Below are 23,338 nucleotides of genomic sequence, written 5' to 3'. Positions count from 1 at the left end.
CAGACAAGTCGCCCCTCCTCTGGCCGCTGAGCCGCCGCTGTCGGTGCCGCTTTACTTCAGGATTCAAACCCTCTCCTTGCCCCCGTGCCTTATTAAAAGTGACGAATAAACCCTGCGTCACCAGTGACGCTGCCCCGTCCCGTCCCGTTCCCCCCCCCACCCCCGGTGGTCCTCTCCCCCCCCGTTACCGCCGGCAGCGTCTCCGCCTTGCGCTGTGTGACGGCGCCCCCTGCCGGCCGGAGCGAGCCCGCACCGGCCTGCTCATCACTGTCGCTCCACCCCCTCTCGCTCGGCCAATCAGCGCCCGCTTTTCCCTCCGCCCAAATGCTTCCCCGCCGCGCTCGGCAGGGGGCGGTGTTCGGTGCGTTCCCGCGCGCGGCAAGGTAGGGGCGGTTGGGTGTTGCCGCGCTCGCCCTCGCTTGGCGGGAAGCCTCGCGCCGTGCCTGGGAGCGATCCCTGCGGGAGGGACCTGCCCGAGCCCCGCGGCCCCTGCCCTTTCCCCTCTGTGTGTCAGAGGGGTCCTGCTTGCCGAGTCCCTGGGGGCTGGGGAGGGCTGAGCCTTGCAGGGGTGAGGGGGTGCCGGGCTGTGGCCCCGCGCTTCCAGGTGGGTGAGAGAGGAATGCCCCCCAGAGCCTGTTAGTATGCTTTCAGTTGCTTGTTTCTTAGTATAACCCAGGTTCTACTACGGTTCCTTCGTCCTCTCAAGCTACCCTGGTGTCTGTGTTGCTCCCTGTGCATTGTTACCTGTTCAGGGGGAAAATGATGGAGTTCTTGTCTTTGTTTTTGTCCTCACAAGTTCCTTTCCACACCAATGGATCGTGAGAAGAAAAACTATGTTCCTGACGAAGTGTCTGATGCCTTAGGATCAGTTTCCTTCCTGAGTGCGGCAGATAAACCTTCACCTATGGAGTCAACAGTCTTGCCTGCTGCAGAGGAGCAGGAGGTGTGGGTTGCTTCTGTAATACAACTCCTGCCTATATTTAATTTCCCCCCCCGCCCCCCCCCCCTTTTACAAAAGCTTTTTTCTGGCAATTTTTTCCCCCCTAATAAGAACTGTATTTTGCCTTCATGTTTGATTCTCCTTCTTCTTCCTCATTACATAAATACAGGCTCATAGCCAGCAGTAAGTGCAGGTGGTCAGTGCTATGTGGTGTGCTGAGCTTTCGAGAGGCAAAGGGCCTAAGGAGTTGCACTTTGAGTGTTACAGGACTCTACTTTTTAGTAAAAAAGCTAAAAAAGGATCCTTGGTGCAAGCAAGGGGAAAAAACCCAACCCCACCTATAATGTTGTGCAGCTGTGGAGTTTTGAACATAGCTTAGCCACCTCTGCTTTCTGAGAGTTGGAGGTTTCTTTACTGAGTGTCCTCAGGTGACTTCGTTTTGTGCCATCAGTGAAGTGCTGCGAGCAGCTCTGCTACGTCCAGCTGCTTGGCCAGCAAGTTGCCAAGATGAGGCAGGTTTCTCTGCAAGAAAGGAAGGAATGCTGGAATCCTTCTTACAAACAACCAAAAATCCCCCTGGTATCATCACTTCACCTGGATGGGGAGACCTTTGTGAAATGGAAGGGGATGGGAAAGCTCACCTTAGCAACTGAGAACTGTCTCGTGGCTGCTAATGTGAGGAAGATGAGGGACTAGTGCCTGGATAGTGACAATGGGGTGGTCTCTCGAGGCTAAGCGTGTTTTAACCCGTGGCAAGTGCGGCACCGCAGAGCGGCTGTTGGGAAAGGCAGCTGGAGTTCAGTACCAAGGGAGGCCAGGAGGTGGGAGCAGAGCAGAGCAGTTTGTGCCTCCTGCAGGGAGCTCTCTGAAACCCAAACACTGGCTTTGTTATAAAAGACCACTAAGGAAGGGAGGGGGGCAACCAAAAAGGGGTTACTTAAGGACATTAGGAGGTAAGAAAGCAAATGGGAGCTTGGAGTCTGAGCTTCACAAGGAAAGCAGTAGTGAGCCAGGAAAGCGAACCAGGAGATACTGTAACTGGGGGTGTTCTGCTTAAAAGTGGCCATTGTAACTGTGTCTTGTCTTTTTTTTTTCTCTTCTTTTAAAACAAACAGGCAAATCAACCACTGAAAGTCTTCTTGAGGGTGAGACCCTTTTCTGTAGCTGAGCTTGAAAACCACAAGTCTCAGGTTAGTTGTAGAAGTAAAGAGTTTTTCTTCTCCCCTCAAAGACCACTCAGTAGTGCGAGCTCACTGTCTTCTGTACATCAATGGACTGCTTCCAAACAGCACCTGTGGGTTCACCTGGATGAACATGAACTTCTTGTATCTCAGGTTTTGCTGATTCACAGGGCACAGACCTGCAAATCTGTAGCTTTGCTACATCCCCCTGGGTGTGTTGTTTAAATAAGTTGATGACCCTCTTGACTCTGAGGGCTTAAGAAAGAAAGGGTTTTCATGCAAGAGACAGTGCAATTATAATTCAGGTATCTGACCATTGGGATTCTTTGGAATGCTAGAATGATCTGCTACCTTGTCCTAGTGACTTGCTGCTCATGCTGTTGAATTCCTCTTGCTTCCTCCCTGGGGGTGTTCAAGACCAGGCTGGATGAGGCCTTGAGCACCTGAATCTAGTGAGAGATGTCCCTGTCCGTGGTGGGGAGGTTGGAGTAGATGATCTCCAAGGTCTCTTCCAATCTAAGCCATTCTCTGGCTCTCTAACCTTTAGAGTTGTGCTGTTGTTTCACCCTGAAAAGGACTGAAGTGCAAGCCCAGTGTGTTTCTGTGTAGTTTTGCTTTTATAGCTGCATAGGGAACAGGAACAGGATTTAGAAAGCTAAACCCCAAAAGCTGGTGGAACTTTTAAACCTCTGGGAAAACTCCAGATAATTGCCTGAGCTTTGTCTACCCTCTGGCTTCCACTTGAAGCAAGTACCTCTCTAGTTGTTACACCCTTCAAGGGAGATTTTATGTACACTGTGCAGCTGTTTATAAATAAAGCCTCAAGTTTGTTCTGGGTGGGTGGTTGGGTGGGTGGTTTTTTTGGTCCCAGGTAGCTTTCTTCCTAAATAATTTCCCCTCCCTGGTATTTATGTTGTTGTGTTGTCTTAAGGGTTGTGTGACTATTGAAGATCCCCAGACAGTGATTCTGAGTGCACCCAGAGAGTCTTCTGCAATGAAAAACAGTGAAAGAGGGATTGGTCATTCTGTGCACAAGTTCACCTTCTCTCAGGTAGGCAAACTTTTCCCTCACTTTTACTCACAGTTTGTTTGGGTTTTATTTCATGTCCCCTGCAGTGACAAACATTGAATTTTTTACTTTACAATGCAATATGATGTTTGTTTTTCCCTTCTTGGAATTACATGTGGTGGACTTGCCTTAAAAAACCCCAAACTGATTATTATTTAGTGTGAGGCTGCCAAGAAAGCTGTGTTACAATGGAGGTGTCTATCAGATGAGACAAGAAAGCTTCTTTGTTCTTGGTTTTGATTAGATGTAACAGAAGCTTCTTGTGGACACAAACTCCCTCTGCTCCTGCTCTTCTGCAGGTGCTCTCACCTTGGAAGGCCTGCAGGAAATCATGTTTGAAGGCACTTACTTTGGAAAGAGGAGTAGCCCAGCTGCTTAAACCTTCTGTACTGGAGTTAAATCTGTTACCTACAGCAGGGACTTCTGTTCTTACAGTGTCAAGTGATAAATAGCTCCAGGCACTGAGTCATTTAGACCATCCTAATGCTGAGCTGGGTGACTGGAGTGGAGTGAAGAGGGAGTTGTGCCTCATCACCAGAGCTCTTGAAAGTGTCCACTGAACAGTGTGTGCTCAGAAGCATGAGGAGTGGTTTATTTTAGGAGTAGGAAAATATGCAAAATTAAGTGCAAGGCTGAGTGCCTCCCAGAATGAAGCAGGCACCCTCTGAGAGCTCAGCAGAAAGCCTTGTACCAGGAGAGTTCAGGCAAGACAGGTCCTGCTCAGCTGGCTCTGAGAAAGCAGCCACCATTAATCAGTGCTTAATATTTTGACATACTATATGTCTTTGTGCCAATTAGGGTTGTTTTTTGACTATTTTTTTCCCCCCTTTCCTAAGGTCTTTGGACCAGAAACTACTCAGAGGGAGTTTTTTGAAGGCTCGATGAAAGACATAGTAAGAGCCTACATTAATGGAGTGAATGGCCTGGTGTTTGCTTATGGGGTTACTAATGCAGGCAAGACATTCACCATCCAAGGTATGGAAAGCTTGCCAAACAGCACACATAGCTGAGTCAAGATCCAGTGAGACATTTGTTTGCATGTCTGCATTTCCTCTGTTGTTATTTTTAAGGGACTTCAAAAGATTTTGGTATTCTGCCTCGCTCACTCCATGTGGTGTTTAACCACATAAGGGGAAGACAATACCTGAAGATGAACTTCAAACCATATTTGAGCAATGAGGTTAAGAAACTAGAGGATGTGCAAGTTAAGCAAGAAGAAGCCTTGAAAACTGCTATTCTTGCATCACTGAAAGAGGTCAGTGACCAAATACTTCCTTGTTACTGAATGAAACTTCCTTAAAGCTTCCCATCTGACAGACTACCTCCAGCACAGTCTTTAGGTTTCTCTAAACACTTGGCAAACCTTGGGATAAAGAGGCAACTGGCTGCTTGTGGAGCTCAGTGTAAACTGGAAGAAGTCTCAGCAGCAGGCAGCACACTGTTCAAAGCAAAAAGCCATTGCAAAGCCAAAGCCTGGGTTTCTGTAGAGGAGCAGTTCTGACAGTCTGAGAGCTGAGCCATCTAAAAACCTGCCTCTTGATATGTCAGTCTTCTGGGGCAGCTCCCAGGCTGGATCATAGAGCATTTGCTCAAGTGCCAGCACTAGCTCAGGAGAAATGATGGCAGTGTCTTAGCAGGGGCAGTGGAGAAGGCAGGAGAGTGCCTTTTGGTGGCAGGCAGACACCTGTGATTGGTGTCACTTAGTGCAAAAACATTTCATTGTAACAGCAGTGAATTTGCTGCAAGGATTCCAGCCTGCTCTAGAGGGTTGCATGAATCTTTAGTTCTGATCCCTGAAGGCTCTGGCTAGAATAGAGAAGTCTTTACTGGGGCAGCCTCCTGGTCCCATTCCCTAGCCATTTCTGTTTCCAGTGTGAGACGTGGGTCTCACCAGAAAATGGACACCCTTGTGTGTGCCTGCTCTGTGCTTCTACACCCACTTGCAAATTGTCACAAGCTGGCTGGCTTTTAAAACTTCTGTCCAGAACACTTCTTTTAATGACTGTTCTGAAGTGTGATTCCATGCATTTGATCCCTACATGTGGTAGGCTCAGCTGGTGATCATTCAAAGCAACTCTGAATGAACTCTGGGCAGCACAGCAGCAATGGCTGACTGGGTTTTCTGTGGCCTTCAGTATCAGTGTTATTGAAGCACTCCAGTTGGCTCTGACAGAATATCCTTCTCTGAATCAAATTCATATGTCAAGTTTCCCCTCTAAATTCCATTCCTTGATTTAAACTCTGCAAACCAAGCTTTGTTTAGTCTGGGTCTGGCTAACTTCTGAGCAAAGAGCTCAGCTGAACAATCTCTCAAGATTGTGTGTTTTGAGAGGGTCTTAAAAGCTTGCTCCCATTGTGTGTGTGTGCAGGGGGTGGGAGTCTTGAAAATTGAGATGGTCAGGAGGCCATTGGATAAATACTGTTAAACAAGCTCACAAGAAAGAGCAAGCAGAGCTCAGGGGCTGGAACAGGAGCACAGATATCTTCTGTTGAATATAACCCTGTACTGACAGATAATCCTTCCTGTTGAATCACAGCCTGACTGCATTCATAGTTTAGTTGCTGAATGTTGCAGTAGGTGATGTAGGTGCACTGCAGGGAGAATCAAGCAGGACTCCACCATCAGGAAGGGAAGGTAAAAATGCTTCTAGAAAATCCATCAGCAAGATCTTGTGTCGCAGTGCTTGCACAGCCACAGCTCGGCCATCCCTGGGACCAAGGCTGTGCTTCCTGATAGCTTGTCAATGAATAGTCTGGCTGTTTGGATGCTCACTCAGGCTTGTAATGTGAGAGCAGATACGGTTTGGTGGGCTTGGTTTTGGTTTACAGGGATCCCTGCAGGCCCCTTTCCCAGGCTCAGTTTACATCTTGTGCAGACAGAGCTTCCTGTGCCTTTCATTCTCTGTTCAAGCTCTGAGGTACTGCAGAACCCTTGTATTTGGTGTTCTTCTCTTGACAGTACTGCTGCAAAAACTCCTGGCATGGTTCACAGCCTCTCTTCCCTTCTTCTTTTTGTTTTTAATTGGTTCTATTTGGGGGATTAAATACTGGGGGTTTCTGGTTTAAAAGATTGCATTTCTGTTCCCACCTGTCCTCATATTTGCTATTAAATGTCAGCTTCTCTCGCTGGCAAACAAGGTTCCCACTTGTCATCTTCATGCTCCTTGCTGTATTTGGTCTTATGATTTGAAGAGCAGTGCAGGAACAGAACTAATTAACTCAGTTTGGTTGAAACACCTTGACAGAGACTTGTCACCTGCACAAGCTCTCTGCTGCTGGGGTTTCACATTCCTCTACCTTCCTCTCTTGCTTACCTCTGCTGTGTCTTGGCCTTGTAATCCTGCTTTACAGTTCTGCTTTGTACTTCACCAACAGAATGAAGAGAGCCCACACTTGTGGTTGTGCTGCAGCTACTCAAGCAACATTAATCCATAGGCAGTGCAGTCCTTGAAAAGGTCACTTGTGAATTACAATGAAATCATGTGCTGCTGATCTTGGAAATGGAAGATCTGCAAACCTGGCTTCATACTTCCCTGTTGGGTCTCCCAAATAGCAGGCACCAGCAGACAACCCACAAGGAACTTAGCACTGCATTTGTGTTGCTAAAGCATTAACATCTTTAAGTCTGTTCCACTCTTCTACTGTAGGACGACCCTCTGCCAGGCTTGGGGAAGTCAGGGTGTCCTGGTTTAACTGGGACAGCATCCTGGGCCAGCCTTGGGCTACAGTAGGCTGTTAGCAGTTTGGAGTCAGCTGAGCTGAGTTTGCTCCAGGTGAATTGATTACAGCTCAGCAGTGTTAGAAACAGTTCATTTGCAGCTCAAGTGGGGGTGGCTTAACACTTAACCCTGCTTCAACCCTTTAAATCTTACTGGAATGGCTATCATTTTGAATTTCTGATCATGGGGGTCTCTTCTTTCCTCAAGGAGACAGAAAGCATTTCCAATGCAAACGTGTGTGGTGGTGTGGACTCGGAGGCTTCCAACTGTGCTTCAAAGAGTCCTACTGATTCACTGGGTAAAGTAGGGAAAAAAAGGGGATAAAAAAAGACTGACTAGAAATCTGGGAATAGAAGTAGCTAACTGGGGTGGATTTCAAAACCTTTCTACTTAAGTAAATATGGAGCTTTAAACCCAACTTTAATGGCTCAACTTTGGGGGTGGAACATGTGAAAATACTTTGATAGCTTTGCTCCTTTTGGGGAGAAGGAGGCTTAGTTCTGCTGGCAGGGGGCAAGAGCTTAGAACTTGGGTGTAGAATAGAGTAGAATAGACCAGGTTGGAAGAGACCTTCAAGATCATCATGTCCAACCCACCTAAACAACTAACCCATGGCACCAAGCACCCCATCAAGTCTCCTCCTGAACACCTCCAATGATGGTGACTCCACCACCTCCCCAGGCAGCCCATTCCAATGGGCAATCACTCTCTCTGTATAGAACTTCTTCCTACCATCCAGCCTAAACCTCCCCTGGCACAGCCTGAGACTGTGTCCTCTTGTTCTGGTGCTGGCTGCCTGGGAGAAGAGACCAACCTCTGCCTGTCTACAGCCTCCCTTCAGGCAGTTGTAGAGAGCAGTAAGGTCTCCCCTGAGTCTCCTCCTCTCCAGGCTAAGCAACCCCAGCTCCCTATTCTGCTGAGAAGTTTGTTCTTGGATCAGCTGAGAGCTGTGCAGTAGAGTGTACCTCATTGTGCAGCACAGATCCACAGGAGCCTCCTCCTTCTAGGGGGCTCTGTACATTGTCACTAAAATGCATCAGCGTGCTGTTTAATTGCTGAACTCTTTCTCTGGTTTTGGGTTAGCAGAGAGGAACTTTTTTCCACTTGACATATACAGGACCAACCTGCACCAAAGAACACAAGCAGCTGTGTGGGTTTCCTTCTGTGAGATTTACAATGAGTATGTCTATGACCTGCTGAATGTGTTTTCCACCTCCAAAACCCCGAAGCGCAGAGTCCTGAGGATCTGCGAGGATCAGGGAGGAAATTCTTACATTAAAGGTAACAGTTCTGGGTTGTGGGCTCAGCAGTCTCACAGGGTTTCTTTTCTGGTCAGGAGTGTATGTAAAAGACCTCTCTTTTTCACAGACTTAAAGTGGATTAACATTCAGAGCATTGAAGAAGCCTGCAAATTACTGAAAATAGGAAACAAGAACCGAAGCTTTGCCTCCACTAGAATGAATGAGCAATCAAGTAGAAGGTTTGTCCCTCTAATTGTAAGCATGCTCTTCTCTTTTAAGGGGAGGGAGGAGAAGATTGCAGAATGCTTGAAGGGAGCCATTCTGCAATAACAGTTTTAAGACTTTCCTTGATTATTCTGGGTTTGTTACAGTCTCACAGTATAACTAGGGTTGGAAAGGACCTCGAGGATCATTGAGTCCAACCTATCAACACAGACCCCATGACTAGACCATGGCACCAAGTGCCACATCCAATCTCCTCTTGAACACCTCCAGGGTTGAGGACTCCACCACCTCCCTGGGCAGCACATTCCAATGATGAATAACTCACTTGGTGAAGAACTTTCTCCTCACCTCGAGTCTAAACCTCCCCTGGCACAGCTTGAGACTGTGTCCCCTTGTTCTGGTGCTGCTTGCCTGGGAGAAAAGGCCAACACCTTCCCGGCTACAACCACCCCTCAGGTAGTTGTAGAGGGCAATGAGGTCACCCCTGAGCCTCCTCCAGGCTAAACAACCCCAGCTCCCTCAGCCTCTCCTCACAGGGCTGTGCTCAAGGCCTCTCCCCAGCCTTGTTGCCCTTCTCTGGACATGTTCAAGTGTTTTGATGTCCTTCCTAAACTGAGGGGCCCAGAACTGGACACAGGACTCAAGGTGTGGCCTAACCAGTGCAGAGTACAGGGGCACTATGACCTCCCTGCTCCTGCTGGCCACACTATTCCTAATGCAGGCCAGGATGCCATTGGCCCTCCTGGCCACCTGGGCACACTGCTGGCTCATATTCAGGCAGCTGTTGATCAGCACCCCCAGGTCCCTCTCTGTTTGGGAGCTCTCAGCCACTCCGACCCCAGTCTGTAGCTCTGCATGGGATTGCTGTAGCCAAAGTGCAGCCCCTGGCACTTGGACTTGTTAAATGTTCTGAAATTCTTTCTGGAAGGAAGCTCACAGAGGGTCCTCTGACTTTAATGAGAGCTGAACTTGGGTTGCTGGTTGTGGCTTTGGACAAGCCAAAAAGATCAAATGGCTTTGAGTTTCGAGTCAGCAGGGCTGCACATCTTGGCACATGCTGATGGTGCTGAGTGGGAATGGCTGTGCAAGGGTGTTGAAGCAAAAGGTGCTTAATTCTTCACCACTGGCAGTATAAGGTGGCTCAGTTGGTAGCACATAAGACCCTTAATGGGAAGGTTGTGAGTTCAAGCCTGCAGTGGGCAGTAGTGTCTTCCCTACTCTAAGGGTGAGGTCTGTGGTGACAGGTTGGACTCGATGATCTTTGAGGTCCCTTCCAACCTTAGGAATACTGAATCCTTGGAAGCCTGGAGCCTGTCAGTAGGGGATGTAGGAGGGAGCAAGTTGTACAACACCTTGCAGGGGCCTTAGGTTATCCAGATGCTCTTAGGTGGTTGTGTTCTAGCTGAGCTTACTTAGTGTCTTCAGGATTAAGCTCCTGGCTCATGTCCAACTCTGGAGAGGGATCAGAAGGATTCTAGCTTGATGGAGTGGGAGGAAACAGAGAGGGTGGTATGCTTTCTGTTGGAAACACCTTCTTGATTTTAAGGTCTTATTAATTTGTCCTCTGTGTGTGTTGAAGCAAGCAAAATTACAGGACTGGTAAACCTTAACTTATTCCTGTGCCCTCCATCCTGTTTTGTCCTGAGTTAATTCTTCAGTTTAACTGAGTTGGGTACTGCCTAAGTTTTGTGCACAAAGTGGCTCCCTGGCTGCTCATTTTCAGATCAGTATTGAAGTGAGCTGCCTTGGGTTTTGTGGGATTTTCCCCTTTCTTGTGTGTACATGAAATGGAAAGGCACAAACTACAACTTTTATTGCTGCTTTTTGCTGCTGAGTGAATGCACTGCAAGGGTAGCTAATGTAAATCACTGAATTCTTGTTCTTCAGCACTGAACTCTCTGTAGCATGCACAGGTTTTACATTGCTTCAGTGGCTGCTTAGTTGTGGTTACTAAAAAGGACTTCTTTCCATTCCAGTCACAGCATCTTCTCCATCAGGCTGCTAAAGCTAACTGATGAGCCCCAGCCCCGTGTTCTTGGAGTTTCAGAGTAAGTGCTTCAGCTGATCACTGGAGTGTCAATAGTTCAGGAGGCTTGGTAAGGTGTAAGCATGCTGAAATGGGGAGCTTGCTTTCAATAACTCCTCTGAGAGCTGAGAAGGAAATCACCACTCCACTGGCTGCAGAGAACTGTCCCCAGTAAGGAGAGGTGTAGAAGTGTTTTCCTCTCTTTTATTCTGTTATGATTTAGCTGAAGGAACCTGTTAAAACTCTGTCACTGCATGAATTGAGGGAAACAGAGGTATGCTGGGGAGGTGGGGACAAAGCAGGCCTGTGTAACACCACACAATGCATTCTGGTGAGCAGAAATCAAATGGCTGGCTTGGCAGAAGCCAATCTCTAAGGCTGGAGTGCAGCAGCTAGTGCTGAATGCCCAACACACAAACCGTGCTGGTGTATCCTTCAGCTTTGGAGCCAGCCTAGAGTTTATGGGTTGAATGTTTGTGGCAACACATTGGATGTGCTCCTGGAATGCAAGATCAGGCAACAAGATTGCAGGTGACATGCTCTGGGCCTCCTCTGTTCTGCAATTCATGGTAACAGGAAGGTGAGTGATTTGCTTCCAAACTCTTCTAATCTAAAACCCCAGTGCAGGTGAGAGCAGTGCTAAATCCTCACACCTCTTTCTTCCTTTGTGCTTTAGGGGAAGTGGCCTAATCTTCTGACTTGAAGCCATCTGGATAGCTTTTGTTCTCTCCTGAGTAGCTGTCCGTTTAGGTTGATATGGAAAAAGGAGGACAGGCTGTAATAGAGTAGTTTAGTTCAGTCCCAGCTCCTACTGATTTCTCTCATGTCTCTGCTGAGTAGAGATGGTAACAGATACACCTCACTGTGAGATAAGAGCTTTTCATGTCAGATGTCCCACTGATAAATACTCTAAGGCAAGATAACTTGAGGACATGACTGCATCTGTATCCCTCACCATTCCCTGTCTTGGTCTATTCCCCTGGCAAAGCCTGCAGCAACTGTTGGGTGAATGTCAGAGTTTGTATGTTGCATAAGGAAGCAGAAAAACCTCCTCATCTTGTGCTGGAGAGAATAAAGCTCACAGCCTTTCACACAGTTGAAGGATGTGCCTGGATGATATTGCAGAGTTGCAGGAATTAATGCTAATTTCAGCTGGGTGGGAGGCTGTTGTCCTACAAATAAATGTATGTGTGTGGAGCATCAATTATCTGACTTCCAGAGCTTCCTGTGTCTCAAGGGCTTCCTTAACAGTAAAAGTGATGAAATTTCATGATTATTCAGGATAATTATGAGGCTTCCACCCTGTAGTTTGCAGCTTGCTTTGTTGCTTTGCCCTGTGGGGAGAGGCTGAGGGAGCTGAGGGCATTTAGCATGGGGAAGAGGAGGCTCAGGGGAGACCTTATTGCTGTCTACAACTACCTGAAGGGAGGTTGTAGCCCGGTGGGGGTTGGTATCATCTCCCAGGCAACCAGCACCAGAACAAGAGGCCACAGTCTCAAGCTGCACCAGGGGAGGTTTAGGCTGGAGGTGAGGAAGAAATCCTTCACAGAGTGATTGGCCATTGGAGTGGGCTGCTCAGGGAGGTGGTGAAGTCACTGTCCCTGGAGCCATAGTTTAGTTGATTAGATGGTGCTGGGTAAGAGGTTGGACTTGATGATCTCAGAGGTCTTTTCCAGCCTGGTTAATTCTGTGATTCAAGGCCTGAGTTTAGGAGCACACAACTGCTAAAGCCAAGCTTCTTTGGCTGCTCTGAATAGACAGAGGAAGCAATCTTGTTCAAATATCTCAATATACAGTGGAGAGGGAGTTGTTGGTGCTGGGATCCTAAATACTGTGTGTGATGCCTCCTGGACAAAGGGTCAGCATTGAAGCACAGCTTGGTCTGTGATCTAGGTAGGCTGCAGCAAGTCATCTTCTACACTTTAGACCCAAAGAGGTAATAAAAAGTCAGGCAGTTCTGTTTCCCTGCTGTTTAGAAACCAGTTTGTGTGTGTGTTCTGGGTAATTCTTCCATGCAGGTTGTCTTTCTGTGACCTGGCTGGATCAGAGAGGTGCAATAAAACACAAGCCTTTGGAGACAGACTGAAAGAAGCAGGGAATATCAATAACTCTCTCCATATCCTTGGAAAATGCATTGCAGCATTGAAGCAAAACCAAAACCCAAAGTAAGTGACAAGTTGTCAGCCATGTGCCAGGCTTCCTGTTGAAACCCTAAGCACCCCTGGAGAGTTCTGAGGGGCTCAGAGGAAAATGGAAATGCACACAATCTTGTGAGCAGCATTACAGGTCTCACTGGAATACCTGAACTGAACATCTGTCTCTAAACCTGTTGTTTGTGGAGAATGAAAGGGCCAATTGGCAGCAAACTGCAAAGCTTTTCCCAGTGTGTGTGTGTGTGAGAGCAAAATTCTTCATGTAGAGAGCTCCTGTTTTGTCCTCTTTCCATCCACATCCAAATTATGCAGGCAGATCAACCTGGCTTTTGGCTTGTTTCAGTCTCTGCCTTCTGACACTGGGAAACTCTGATGTAGACATCTTATTCCTTTTTACTTTTAAGTATTTCCATTTGTTGGAGAGCTGCTGGCATCCAGGAAAGACTTCACTCTCTGATGTGAAATAGGCAAGGCTCAAACAGGAGTATTTAGCATCAAGTGATAGGAGGAGAGGAAGTGGCCTCAGATTGCACCAGGGCAGGCTGAGGTTGGATATAAGGCAACATTTCTTTCCTGGAGGAGAATAGAATAGAATAAACCAGGTTGGAAGAGACCTTCAAGATCATCATGTCCAACCTATCATCCAACACCACCTAATCAACTAACCCATGGCACCAAGCACCCCATCAAGTCTCCTCCTGAACACTTCCAGGGATGGTGACTCCACCACCTCCCTGGGCAGCCCATTCCAATGGGCAATCACTCTCCCTGTGTAAAACTTCCTCCTAAACCTCCAAGGAGTGGTCAGGCATTGGAACAGGCTGCCCAGAGGGGTGGTGGAGCCACCATCCCTGGAGGTGTTCAAAAACCATGTAGCCATGGCACCTGGGGACAGGGTTTAATGGCCATGGAGGTGTTGGGTAGAAGGTTGGACTTGATCTTGGAGGTCTTTTCCAACCTTAGTGATTCTGAGCATCCTCTTAGATGAGGAACAGAACAAAGCTCAGTGGCAGTGTCTCACAGTTCATTTACTCTTTCCTTGTTCTTTCCTCCATGAGGATGAAGCCAAGCTATATTCCCTTCAGGGAGAGCAAGCTGACTCGTCTGTTTCAGCCCTTCTTCTGTGGGAAAGGCAAAGCTTGTATGATTGTCAACATCAACCAGCATGCTGCCACCTACGATGAAACACTGCATGTCATGAAATTCTCAGCTGTAGCCAAGCAGGTAAGAGAGCTTCAGCTTTCCCTGCTCTCCTGCATTCTCTGCTCCTCTTGGCTTGTGAAGTGATCAGGCTACAGGGACCTGTGTGTTTGTTGGACTTCCAGTGCATTGCAGGCATTCTGCTTGTGACTCCCCCCTGAAAGGTTTCTATTCTCTGCCATGTTGGCAGCACTGACAAGTCAGTGCCTTCAACTCTGCCTTTTGCAGGTAATCCAGACAATCCTGCCCAGGAGCTTCAGTTATTTTCCACCCAAGCTGGTTGGAGGTGATGGCAGAGCTATCATTCACTTTGATGCCAACACCTCTACAGATGACTTTCCTGACAGTGCTGAAACCTCTGCAGAGGAGGAAGTGGACATCACCATTCTGAGTCATGAGGTAGATGCACATCCATTTGAAACTCTACCCTCAAAATGCATTGCTGGTAGCTCTGCTGTTAGAATCTCTTGCTATAGGAGGTGTGCTGGAAGCTGTATCAAAGGGGAGCTGCAAGCTTCTGCTTAGTGTCAGGCAGACCCAGACTTTGTGGTCCAGATCTGAGGGAACAGGTGTAGCTGAGGAAGGCTGCTGGTGGCTTCCTAGTGAGGTCAGGTGCTAGAATTGGAATTCAACTGGTTGCCCAACAAGAAGAGTCAGGAAACTGTGTGTTTAGACCAACATTTTCCAGTCATTTGTGCTCTTTGGGGGAACAGCAGGGGCAAGGTAAGGTACTGGATGTGGCACTTGAAGCCATGGGTTAGTTGTCAGGAGGCGTTAGGTATTAGGTTATAGGTTGGACTTGATGATCTCTGAGGTCTTTCCCAACCTGCTTGATTCTGATTCTACAGCATTTGAAAAGCAAAACACCTGCAGTCTGCAATGAAACTGTGTGCTGAGCAGTTGTACAAATTCAAGTTAAATGCCAAAGCAGGAGTGAGCTCTTAGAGAGCAGAAACCACCAAGAAAGAGGAAGGCTTTATTTGAAGGAGAAATTCACAGTTGCAAATACCTAAGCATTGGTGCTGCCTGCTGGGGATGCAGGCTGCTGGGAGTTCCCTCTGTGGCTTGCTGGCTGGGTGAACGCTTCATTTGACTTGCACCTCAGTGTGTGGCTCCAGCTTGTTTTCTGACCTCAAGTTTGTTACATTTAGGATCTCTTGAAAACTACAGAGAGCCTGAAGGAGAAGCTAATTGCAGAAAGGCAAAGCAAACTCCTCCTGGAGGTGAAGATCCGCAGGGAGATGGCAGGAGCCATGTTCCGACAGCTGTTGGAGACGGAGGAAGCCTGGAGGCAAGTCATGTTAGCCTGCTGCAGAGGGCTCCACAGCTGCAGTGCCCACACAGCTGTGTGCAGCACATGCACTTATGCTAACCGTCCCCCACAGCAAACTGCTGGCCAAGCTGTCAGCTCGTGGCTTGGGCCACTACACTCTGTGCTGGGTTAGGAACTGGCTGGAGGGCCGGGCCCAGAGAGTGGTGGTGAATGGTGCCACAGCCAGCTGGCAGCCAGGCACCAGTGGTGTCCCCCAGGGATCAGTGCTGGGCCCCATCCTCTTTAACATCTTCACTGATGATCTGGATGAGGACATTGAGTCAGTCATCAGCAAGTTTGCAGATGACACCAAGTTAGGGGCAGATGTTAGTCAGAGGGTAGAAAGGCTCTGCAGAGGGACCTCGACCGACTGGACAGATGGGCAGAGTCCAATGGGATGGCATTCAACAAGTCCAAGTGCCAGGTGCTGCACTTTGGCCACAGCAATCCCAGGCAGAGCTACAGGCTGGGGTCAGAGTGGCTGAGAGCTCCCAAACAGAGAGGGACTTGGGGGTGCTGATCGACAGCCACCTGAATAGGAGCCAGCAGTGTGCCCAGGTGGCCAGGAGGGCCAATGGCATCCTGGCCTGCATCAGGAACAGTGTGGCCAGCAGGAGCAGGGAAGTCATTGTGCCCTGTACTCTGCTCTGGTTAGGCCACACCCACCCAGTCTCTTCCTGCAGTGATGGTGACTCCACCACCTCCCTGGGCAGCACATTCTAATGGCCAATCACTCTTTCTATGATGAACTTCTTCCTAACATCCAGCCTAAACCTCCCCTGGTGCAGCTTGAAGCTGTCATCTTGTTCTGGTGCTGACCAGCCAGGAGAAGAGACCAACCCCCACCTGGCTACAACCTCCCTTCAGGTAGTTGTAGACAGCAGTAAGGTCTCTTCTTCTCCAGGCTAAACAACCCCAGCTCCCTCAGCCTCTCCTCCTAGGGCTTGTGCTCCAAACCCCTCAGCAGCTTTGTTGCCCTTAGGTGCCTGTGTTGCACACATGGTCAGACTGCTAGCTGGAATGGCAGTCCAGTAAATTCATTCACCTGTCCTCCTCAGCAACCGCTTGGAAGACCTGAAAGACAGTTATGAAGAGAAGCTGGAGAGCAAGTTTGAGATGTACAAAGAGGCCATCAAGAAGCATGCCTATGTGTGTGCCATGGAACAGATTGAGCATCACTATGTTCCCATAGAGGAGTTTCTGGCTGAGCAAGAGAAAGTTGAGGTATGACTTGATTGCTGTTAAAAGATGTCTGTAAAGCTTGCTCTTCCTTTGCAGAATCATCTGGGAATCCTAAATGTATCAATGAAGAGTCAAAAGAGCTACTGGCCCAGGCTAGCTGTTCTGGTGTCCAGGGCTAACTCTAAGGCTAGAGACATTTCAGTCTAAGACTACCTGCAGTCTGTACCTAAACCTCCTGATCTTTGACATGGAAATCTAAGTCATCTTCATTTTATGTACAACAATGACTGAAACACCTCGAGGGATGGAGTGTGGAGCAGCCTGGCTTTGTGGAACTGTAGAGTGAAAAAGCTAGTCTGAAAAGGTGGTGGGTAATTGAGGACAGGATAGCTATCTTAATTATAATGGATCTTTGCTCTGAAGGTCTAGAGGGAGATCTGTGGGGTAAGAAACTGAGGTGACAAATCAAACTTTCTGCAGGAAAGGACTTTCTCTCCTGAATGTGCTTAGAACTGCTCAGAGTTGGCATCAGGAAGTTGCTGTGCCTTTTTGCAGCTGAGCCAATTTAGATGTGTGCAGCTCCTCCTTCTAGCCTCTACAGAGGTGGCTAAGTGTGTCCAGGCAAGGGATGAGACCTATTAGTGTCAGCCTTTCAGAAGGTCTGAGGTGGAAGAGTAGAACATCAACTGTGGTGTGCACCAGAGCTGCTCCCTCCCTCCACTCTCCTGTCCAGGAACTGATAAGAAGCCTTCCTCTGCTGGTAGGCAGGTTCCTTTCAAGACAAGAGGGAAGTGGGTTTCTGTTGCAGGTGGTGATCCACAAACATTTCAGCTTTTACAGCTTGCTGTGCAGGTGCTGCCATGCAGCGTTCCAGCAGGCTCTGATTTTCCAGTTCCTTCACCCTTGTCTTTTTGCCCTGTCAGGCTCTGGTTGTGTGTTCACTTAAGCCTGGCTATAAACCATGTCAGGGTGGAGGAAAAGCATTTCAGTAGTGCTCCCTGCACTTATGGCTGCCTCCTCATGCTGGTGAGAGGGTTGTGTAAGGGAATGCTCAAAGGGCAAGATGCTCTTGGTGGCAAGTCAGATAAGGAACTGAATTCCCTAAGATGTAAAAGTCTGAACTGCCAGAGGGAAGCACAACATGAAACCTGAGCAAGGAGCTTCAGAGACCCACAGTTAGATTCATAACTTTTCTTGATGGTCAGATGGTTGATTTCTCACCCTGTAATGCTCCCCTAGCCACCTGAGAGCTGCAGAGAAGGAGGATGCAGGTTAAAACTGAGATCTAGGAAACACACTCTTCCTTAACTGGAAGCAGTGTTCAAGCCAGATGCACAAAAGTTTCCTTTCTGCCACATGGGTACTTTTTATACAGCTTGGCAATGTTTAGACTGGAAGAGTTGGCTCCTGTGTAAAGTAACTTCCTCCTGGAAGGTTTCATGATCTGAGCGTTACTCCTTGCTGTGATTTCTCACAGCAGCCATCACAGCATCCACCTGTCAAGTGCTTCTGAAACTGCACATACTTGTGTAGCTTGTTTGAAAGGTCTGCAGTAGTGCATCAAGGAGGGCCAGGAAGATGACCCAAGGGAAGGAGCACCTCTCTCATGAAGGCAGGCTGAGAGAGCTGGAGCAGAGAAAGGTCTAGGGAGACCATGTGGTTAAGTGGCTGTCCAGAGTTTGAAGGGGGCTACAAGAGAGTTGGAGAGGGACTTCTATAAAGGCATGAAGTGACAGGATGAGGAGTAATGGCTTCAAACTGGAAAAAGCTGGGATTAGATTAGACATTAGGAAGAAATCCTGCCCCATGAGGGTGGTGAGGCACTGGAGCAGGTTGCCTGGAGAAGTTGTGGAGGCTGCAACCTTGGAAGAGTTCAAGGCTGTGCTGGATGAGGCCTTGAGCAAGCTGGTCTGTAGGTGTCCCTGCCCATGGCAGGGTGGGTTGTAACTAGATAGTCTTTAAGGTCCCTTCCAACCCAAACCAGTCTATAGGTTAAGCAGAAACTCATACAAATTCTACCCTGTGCCCTTCTTTCTTTCAGGACAGAGAGAATAAGATACAGCAGTTGGAAAGACAACTGGATGAGCAGTCAGGGAGGCTGCTGGCTGGGGCAAGTCTGAATTCAGATACACCAGTTGCTGACATGGAACTAGGTAGGTGTCTCATCTGGGCACTCAAACAAAGTTCAGTTTATTCTTGGCATTGGGTACAAACAAACCAACTTTTCTGCTTCTAGATCTTAGGACCAAGGCGATGCAGAGAGCCAATGAAGGACTGCAGAAACAGTGCAAAGAGAAAGAAGAGGTAGCTACTGCTTGGTTTAACCAGCCTGGGGATAGTGACCCTCAACTCTGGCACAGTTGAAAGCTTAAAGAGCTGCACTGTAGACAAAAGCAGGAAGATTCCTGCAGATGGGTGTCAAGCTAACAAGAAAGCCCTTGCCTCACCCTGGATGGCTTTTGCTGGAGGTTGGCCATGTTCTGGCCAGCTTAGGTCTAGAACCAAAACAGTGCCTTAAACCAGTCCCTTCTGTGAGTACTGAGCTCCACCATCCCCACAGACTGAAGTATAAAGGGTCATGTCTCTGCTCTTCAAACAAGACACTGGTGTTTTGCATAGCTCATAGAGATAGAGAGTGAAGTTCAGGCTGTGTTGTGGAGCACATTATTCATAGGTATGCATTCTTAGTCTATACCTTGAATGATTCTCATGCTTAAAGAGGATGGGGAAGAAAGAAGAGAGAAGCCTTGCTCCTTTCACTGCTAGCAGATAGGAGTAGGGCTTGGAGAAACAGTTCCAGCTGGTTCTAATAAACCATGTAAATGGAAAGTGAGCTTAAATCCCTTTCTATTTACAAAGTGTACTCCAAAAATAACTTGTTCCTTACCAAGTCTTGTGCTATGGCCTTGGCATTTGCTTTCCACTCCTGTTCTTGAAAGCCCTACATAATTTTCCATTTCCTATGTCAGTTTCAAGTGCTGATGAAAGTTTGGCTTTCCTGCTTGATACAGGGATACAGCATTGGTTGTTTTGTGTGGCTGGGAGGGGTTAGAGGGATGGGATTGCTGCCTGGCAGAAAATTGGTTCCATCAGTGCCCATCTGCTGCATCACCTCATGTGTCTGTTTGTGCGTGATGAGCAGTTCACTCACTCTCTTCCCATCCAGCCATCAGACATGGGCAAAGGGTGATTTGGTTTCTGCATCAATCTAGTTAGAGTAGAATAGAATAAACCAGGTCTCTCCAGCCTTGTAAAAGTCAGTTAATGATGTTGATTTTGCTGGTTGAGAGTTTCTCTTCCCTCTTAGAACATAATCCATCAATGATTCTCATCAGAAGGGTGAGGTCTTCTGTTGTAAGTGTGCTCCAGTTAATTATATTCCAGTATCTGAAGAGGGCCTACAGGAAGGCTGGGGAAGGACTTCTCAGGATCTCAGGTAGTGATAGGACTAGGGGGAATGGAATGAAGCTGGAGGTGGGGAGATTCAGGCTAGATGTGAGGAGGAGGTTCTTCCCCATGAGAGTGGTGAAGCCCTGGAATGGGTTGTCCAGGGAGGTGGTCGAGGCCCCGTCCCTGGGGGTGTTTAAGCCCAGGCTGGCTGAGGCTCTGGCCAGGCTGATCTAGTGTGGGGTGTCCCCGCCCATGGCAGGGGGGTTGGAAGTAGATGATCCTTGTGGTCCCTTCCAACCCTGAATGATACTATGATATGAGTAGTGTTAGTGAGACCAGCATTCTCTCACCTCCACTCCCTGAAAAAGAGCAGACTGTCCCACAGGTAGCTTAGTCTGTGCTGCTGTTCTTGGGTTGATAGGTCTGTGCAAGTCTGGTAGCTCAGCACACTAGCCCTTGAATGCTCCACCTGTGTTTTATCACCAAAAGGGCTGGGTTGGGACACAGGAGGTGGAGGGAAGCAAACTTCATCAGTGATTTGATCCTGCAGTTTGCCCTGCTCACCACTAATCAGAAACGCTTCCAGTGTCTCTCTGAGTTCTAGTCATAAACAAAGTTAATGGAAAACATGCTCCCTTCAGCCTCACTGGGTATGGCTTTTATTTCCAGCTTATAAAGTCTCTGAAGTTTAAAATACAGAAATTAAATGAAGCCCTGCTAGAAGCTAACGAAGGCTACAGGAAAATGGCAGAAGAGAACAGCCAGCTGAAGCGTGCCATCGCGCTCAAGGTTGGGCAACCATTTCAAAGCCACTTGCAGCTTCTTTGTATCCATACTTTTACTGGATGCTTCTTGTGCATGCAGAAACACCCCTCAGCCTTGCTCATTTCCTTTGCTGTTAGCATTTTGCTGTCCCTAACTGCCTGAATTCTGAGTCAGAGCTCTTGTTTCACTCCTTGACTTTGTGTCCGGTAAGACAAGACTCGGTTTTCAGCCGAAGTGATAGGTTTGGTCAATAGGCTAACTGTGCTGGCAACATCTAATCTAAAGATGCCATAAATTGTTGTCAAGCCATGAAAATACAACCCAGAACTCTAATTGTGAACTGCTTTGCTGATGGCAAGCAAAGTGTCAGTGCACAAATAGGAGTGGAACAAGACCTAAGGCTCTGTGCCTTTGAAGCTATCCTGACACCCCTGCAGAGGTGGCCAAGCTGGGTAAGAGATGTGGGCAGGTAAACTGCTTTGTACTGAAACAGAGGAAAGATTTCCTCCAAAAGCAGGGATTAGATGATTATCTGGCTTCAGAGGGCAACTAGATTCCAGAACAGAAAAAACCTTGAACTCTTAACACTTTGCATCTCTGCCTCCTCTGTAATCTGCAAAGGAAGCAAGGCAAGACTGCTCAGTGGTGTTCTGCTTGATCAACATTCATTTGCCTTCTGCCAAGCTTTTGGGCTTAGGGCTGAGGCTCCAGGGTTTTTCATCTTGAACCCTTGTTTCTTAATTGGTTCTAGGATGTAGGAAAAGGTGACTTTTGGTTAACCACAAGGATTAGAGAGCATCTTCAAGCCTCTGTGTTCTGCCCACTCAAAGCACTTCTTTGGTCCTGGTTAGCAGACTTATGACTGTTCAGTTTTGATTTGAGCAGTTCTGCTTTCAGGAGTTGCAGGTTAAGACAGGGGAGCTGCCTTTATTTGGTTCCTAGAATAATGTAGTGTGGCTGAGCCTTTTAGCATCAGCTTCTTGGGCAGACTTGGTCTCTAACTGCATCTGTTGACCCCAAAGGTTGCTGCTCTCTAAATCACACACAAGTCAATCATAAGAAATGGGCACTGAGTTTGGCATAGTAAAAACAAAGGGGTCTACTGCTGTGGTGAAATGATCTGAAACAAAATTAACTGCCTGATAAAGACCTGGGAGTGTTCACAACCCTAACACAGCCTTGTCCTCACAGGATCAAGAAATGAATAACCTTCAGAACTGGGCTAAACGTGTTCTGGAGCTTGAAGAAATGGTCTCTTCCCTGCAGAAAGAACTTGATGAACAGAAAAAGCCTCTCCCTCCAGAGGAGCCCAACCCCCAGAAGCCCAGGAGAGGTTTATTGGCTAACCTGAAATCCACAGTAGCAGCCACTGCTAATACCTCTCTTGGTAAAGGCTGGGGGAAGCATGAAGATGCTTCATCCTCTTCAAGAAAGCAAGTACTGTGGGCTCATAAAGCAAAAGAATGATGTTTGGTTGACCAAAGTGTGCAGTTACTGGGCTTCCTGAATCTTAGCTGTCAGCTTTCTCTTCCTCTAAGGCACCATTTCCCCTGTCCTGTTAACTGACAGACAAATGTTTAATACAGAATGTTTTAAAATGGGATCAGGGTTGAATTTAGAGCTGTGCTTTAAGATGTGCACTTGTGCTTTTACTGTTGCCACAGGGATGTGATCTGAGAGAGAGATGTCATTTTAATTCTTGAGTGCCTGCTGTTGTGGTCTTTGGTACTGATATGTGTGATTCATGCAAAGTGGGATGTTCCTCAAAACAGGTAATGAGCAGCAAATGAGGAAGTGTTTAATTGCACTGTTGATTCCTAGAGCTCAGGTGGCTTGTTTAGCTGCATCTCCAGTAGTTAGAATAGTTGGGTTCTTCATAATCTGTGACCTGGGGAATGTCATCTTGGGACCAAAGCCAGCAGATTGCTAGAAGGGGCAGCAAAATGAGGTCTTGTCTGGCTCCTTGCTGTATTTAAACTAACTTGCTTTTGCAAAGGAACTTGTTTTAATAGCTCCCTTGAATTTCCACTAAGAGTGTGCACTGAAGTCTGAAAAATATCTGTTTTATAATAAATTTTCCCATTGCTAAACTAAGCTCTGACTATTCCTTCTGCTTCATAAGGGTGAGGAAAAAACCTGCAACAGCAAGGTAGGATCATAAACTTAGGTGATCATAGTGACTGACACAGGGTGATCTTGAGTGGAAAGAATCATAGCCCTGATTGTGTTTATCTAGTAGCTCAAGGAAGGAAGACTGGAAGGAAGATCAGAGCTTTATGTAGCTCCTGTGAAAGTCCCCAGCCTGTAAGTGCTGGAGGGTTGCTTTAGAACAAGGCAGGACCTGTAAGTAAATGGGACTGCAGTCCCTGTAATGCTGTTCCAGTTGAGAGGAGAAATGTCACCCTCCCTGTGGTGACACTAGGTGGTGCCCCCTTCCTGTGTGACACTGAGAACAGCCCTGCTCGAGTGTGACTGCTTGTGCCAGGCCTTTTGAGTTTGGGGTTGGACTGGGCATATGCAGTGCTAAGTAATCACTCTGCTGTGTCTTTTACTAGGCTGGAGATGCAGTGCTGGTCTCCTGCCCTGAGGCTTGCCTTTTTCTGCCTCCAGTAGCTCTCCAGGGTAGAGTTCCTAAAACATTATTCTAGTCCTGCTCAAACTATTCCAGCTATGCAAAATATTTTGGTGTAGTGGTACTGGACACTGAGTGTTGACCCCTGGAATAAGAAAGCTGTGCTGTATGAAGTGCTCTAGGAAGAGCAGGAGTCAAGCAGAAGTTTAAAACCAATAGAACCATCAGAAGAGGCCACTGCTGGCAACTTCCTGCTAATGCCATTTCCAACAATCCAGTGCTGCACCTTGGCAGCCTGGCACTTGTCTGAGACTGCAAGGTTGTGAGGCACTAAGCTCTTATTCCCCCAGCAACTCCTGTTTC

The 23,338-nt window shown here is 47.7% G+C and overlaps 1 protein-coding gene across 1 annotated transcript; it reads left to right on the top strand.

Moving 5' to 3' along the window:
- The first annotated feature begins 673 nt into the window (after positions 1 to 673).
- Positions 674 to 22,477, top strand: LOC137455681 (kinesin-like protein KIF20A). Its single transcript, XM_068166698.1, has 18 exons — positions 674 to 943; positions 2,056 to 2,130; positions 3,053 to 3,172; positions 4,027 to 4,165; positions 4,261 to 4,445; positions 7,117 to 7,207; positions 7,996 to 8,190; positions 8,278 to 8,389; positions 10,352 to 10,423; positions 12,420 to 12,566; positions 13,613 to 13,778; positions 13,983 to 14,153; positions 14,906 to 15,045; positions 16,125 to 16,290; positions 18,290 to 18,401; positions 18,485 to 18,552; positions 20,308 to 20,427; positions 21,595 to 22,477. Exons 1-18 carry the CDS (start codon positions 812 to 814, stop codon positions 21,868 to 21,870), a joined length of 2,487 nt encoding a protein of 828 aa, XP_068022799.1. The 5' UTR covers positions 674 to 811; the 3' UTR covers positions 21,871 to 22,477.
- Positions 22,478 to 23,338: the final 861 nt, after the last annotated feature.

This window comes from Melanerpes formicivorus, unplaced genomic scaffold (genome assembly GCF_026170545.1).
Source record: "Melanerpes formicivorus ecotype bairdi unplaced genomic scaffold, bMelFor1.0.p_v2 SCAF_105, whole genome shotgun sequence".
Classification (NCBI taxonomy): domain Eukaryota; kingdom Metazoa; phylum Chordata; class Aves; order Piciformes; family Picidae; genus Melanerpes; species Melanerpes formicivorus.
This window is presented reverse-complemented; position numbering and strand designations above follow the sequence as displayed.